The sequence below is a fragment of the Trypanosoma equiperdum genome (assembly GCF_001457755.1).
Source record: "Trypanosoma equiperdum strain OVI genome assembly, contig: ctg_1805, whole genome shotgun sequence".
Taxonomy (NCBI): domain Eukaryota; phylum Euglenozoa; class Kinetoplastea; order Trypanosomatida; family Trypanosomatidae; genus Trypanosoma; species Trypanosoma equiperdum.
The window spans coordinates 1-2,830 of NW_027123844.1; the positions used below are offsets into that span (position 1 = coordinate 1).

A 2,830-nucleotide genomic window follows, 5' to 3' on the forward strand; every position below is an offset into this window, starting at 1 on the left:
TCTGGCTCAGTGCATTTGACTCTGGCGCTCTTTGTAATATGACCTGTTGTTTCACTTCAGTTATTAATCCTCTTGGAATATTGTTGTTCCTTTTGCTCTATCATCGTTTGTAAATTTGTTGTTGTTTGCTTGTAGGCCACAACTAATTGATCTTTTTTTTTTCGTTTTTAGTCGATATGTTAAATCTTATTGCGAATCTTTCTCTGTTTTTGTTGATTGCGTTTCAAACTGTTCATAAATTGCATCTTGAATAATCTATTTTCGTGTCTTTTGGTTGGTTGACCATTTGTAACGATATAAAATTTAATTTTTGGTTGTACTAAGGCATGCGAACTTGTACTTTCGATGATGATGTTATGTTATAGGGTGTGACGTAATTCGTTGTATGTTGTTTTTTTCTTTCCTTCAGGTAGTTAATGTTTGAGTGAAGTGCGGGGTCATGTGCCTGTGCAATTCTCTTTTGTTTTTTTTTAAATCATTGGACGTGTGGTGTATGTTCTCTTCGCATTAGTTTTCTGTTTATTGACCCTCCCTTCTTTTTTCTTGCAGGTGGCTATGGCCTATTGGGTTGATTGATAACTGTTCAGTTTGCCAAGACCTGCTGCTACTAATTTTTTTCTTTAATACTCTTATTGCTGGTTTCAATCCCTCCTTTACTTTGTTTTCCCCTTCTATCCGATTATTCGTTTTTTTTACTTTCGTAACTGAAACCCGATATTTTTTTCAAGTTTGTGCTCTACCGAAAAGCATAAAGTGAGAAAGCAATGGCGCCCATGTTTCATGGTTTCGAGGTCGTTCCGGGCAAGGAACACAAGTTGGTGCTGGAAAAGCATCACTCATTTCACCTTTCTGTTGTTTCTGTAAAGCACGGTGTGAAGGGCCGCAGCACGTTGTATGTGACAGTTGATGGTGAATCGTTTTCTCTTCTCACTCTTGACGTTTCTCAGCAACTGATGCAAACTCCCGTCGATATCGTTTTTGGTTATGAACAAGAAGTTGTCTTCCGTGTGAAGGGAAATGCTGTTCTTCATTGTTGTGGGTATCAGCAGGAGTCGGAAGGAATGCTTTCCGCTGCTTTGAGTGGAAGTGGGGAATACGACAACGCTGAGGAGGAGGAGGAGGAAGAAGAAGAGGAAGACACGGGATTGGATGATGGTGATGACATGGCAGGCGTACCACTCACAGACGGGAAAAAGAACGGTAACGCAGCAACGAAGCGCCAACAGGTCGTAGATCGTACAGACGACAGTGACGATGACGATGACGAAGATGAGGAAGATGATGAAGATGACGAAGATGATGAAGATGAAGATGATGAAGATGAAGATGAGGATGATGATGATCAAGAAAAGGAGGAGGATGAGGACGAGGAACCCCCCGCTAAGAAACAAAAGGTGGGCAAATCCGAAGGGCATGTGGCCCAGCAGAGCAAACAGCAGCAGAGGGGCGTCCAGGAACCCCCGCGGAACAAGCCGAAACCAAACTTTAACGGAAATAATAACGATCGGAAGCGGAGGCGGTTCTAATTTTAAAACGAGTTTTATTCCGCTCCTTTCTTTCTTTCCCCTAAGGTGTTGTGGGCTGCGAAAGTGTTTCCTGTTAACATCCTCCGTGCCCCACTAAATCGGTTTTGAACGAATTAAATATAAATGCCTGTGCATGCTTGCATACATACAAAAAACTAAAGGACAAGAAAAAAAAATAATAATAAAGGAATCGAATACATTTGCAATGCTGACGGGTGGGGAGGAACCCGTGAGGCGCCACCGCGGAGCATGTGGGAGGAGTGAGAGGAAATAATGTTGCGGCACGTGGTTGGCAGCCAGGCATCTGCAAAGCTGAACTCATTTTTTTTTTTGAAAAAAAAAGATATAGGGAGAGATGAGTCACGGGAAATAAATAAAGAAGGGATCAAATAAGCGCGAATAATAAAAAGAACGAACCTGAGTTTACGAATGTAATCTTCGGTAAATGAGTTTGTTCTTTGCATCGCCGTTAGTTGGGTTTTATTTGAGTCGTACGTGCGTGCGCGTGTCTGTGGCAGATTCTTTTCTTTCTTTGCTCAGCTAACGGCGTGTGATACTTTCGTTGTTAATAAATCATTTAATTAACTTTGTACGTATTTCTTTTATTTCCCTGTCTGCTGTTTTCTCATTCGTCAACTACTCCATTATTTTCCTCCAATTAATATTATTATTATTATTATTTCTAGCGGACTGTTTCTGTAGCCGCAAGGGAAAAGAGGGGAGGGGTTGAGTGAAGTGTGTCGTGGCGCCCGTTTGTTTTTTTTAATTATTTTTTTTTTTGAGTGCTGAAATTAGTCTCGTTATGGAGGAACTCGTCAATCCCAATCCCACTGTCTTTCGCGGCAATTTGGGGAAGCGGAAACGGACAGTTGAACAGGAAAAGGAGGAACTCTGCGAAGATGTAAGGGACCCCATCGACGGGTTGGAAATTTATGAACTGATTCGCACCATTCGTGACCCGGAACATCCCAATACGTTGGAGGAACTTCAGGTTGTTGACCCAAAACTGATTAGTGTGGATGAGGAAAGACAAACGGTGCGTGTCCAATTCACTCCTACAGTTCCACATTGCAGTTTAACCACACTAATTGGCCTTTGCATTGGTCTCAAACTCAAAAGGTGCTTACCGCGCAATATGAAAGTTGACATATGCGTTACACCTGGATCACACGAACAGGAGGAGCAGGTAAACAAACAACTTGGCGACAAGGAACGTGTGGCTGCTGCGTTAGAAAACACAAACCTCTTAAATGTAGTGGAATCATGCGTAAATGCCTTTGAATGAGTGTTTAATTCCTCTTTTT

General features: G+C 41.9%; 2 protein-coding genes across 2 annotated transcripts; both read left to right on the forward strand.

Moving 5' to 3' along the window:
- Positions 1–764: 764 nt before the first annotated feature.
- TEOVI_000557300 (nucleolar RNA-binding protein, putative) lies at positions 765–1,526 on the forward strand (the record flags this gene model as incomplete). The annotated part of the gene is made up of 1 exon (XM_067223228.1): positions 765–1,526. The coding sequence occupies one exon, from the start codon at positions 765–767 to the stop codon at positions 1,524–1,526; it is 762 nt and encodes a 253-aa protein (XP_067079329.1).
- An 802-nt stretch (positions 1,527–2,328) lies between these two features.
- Positions 2,329–2,811, forward strand: TEOVI_000557400 (protein of unknown function DUF59, putative; the record flags this gene model as incomplete). Its single annotated transcript, XM_067223229.1, has 1 exon — positions 2,329–2,811. One exon carries the CDS (start codon positions 2,329–2,331, stop codon positions 2,809–2,811), a length of 483 nt encoding a protein of 160 aa, XP_067079330.1.
- Positions 2,812–2,830: the final 19 nt, after the last annotated feature.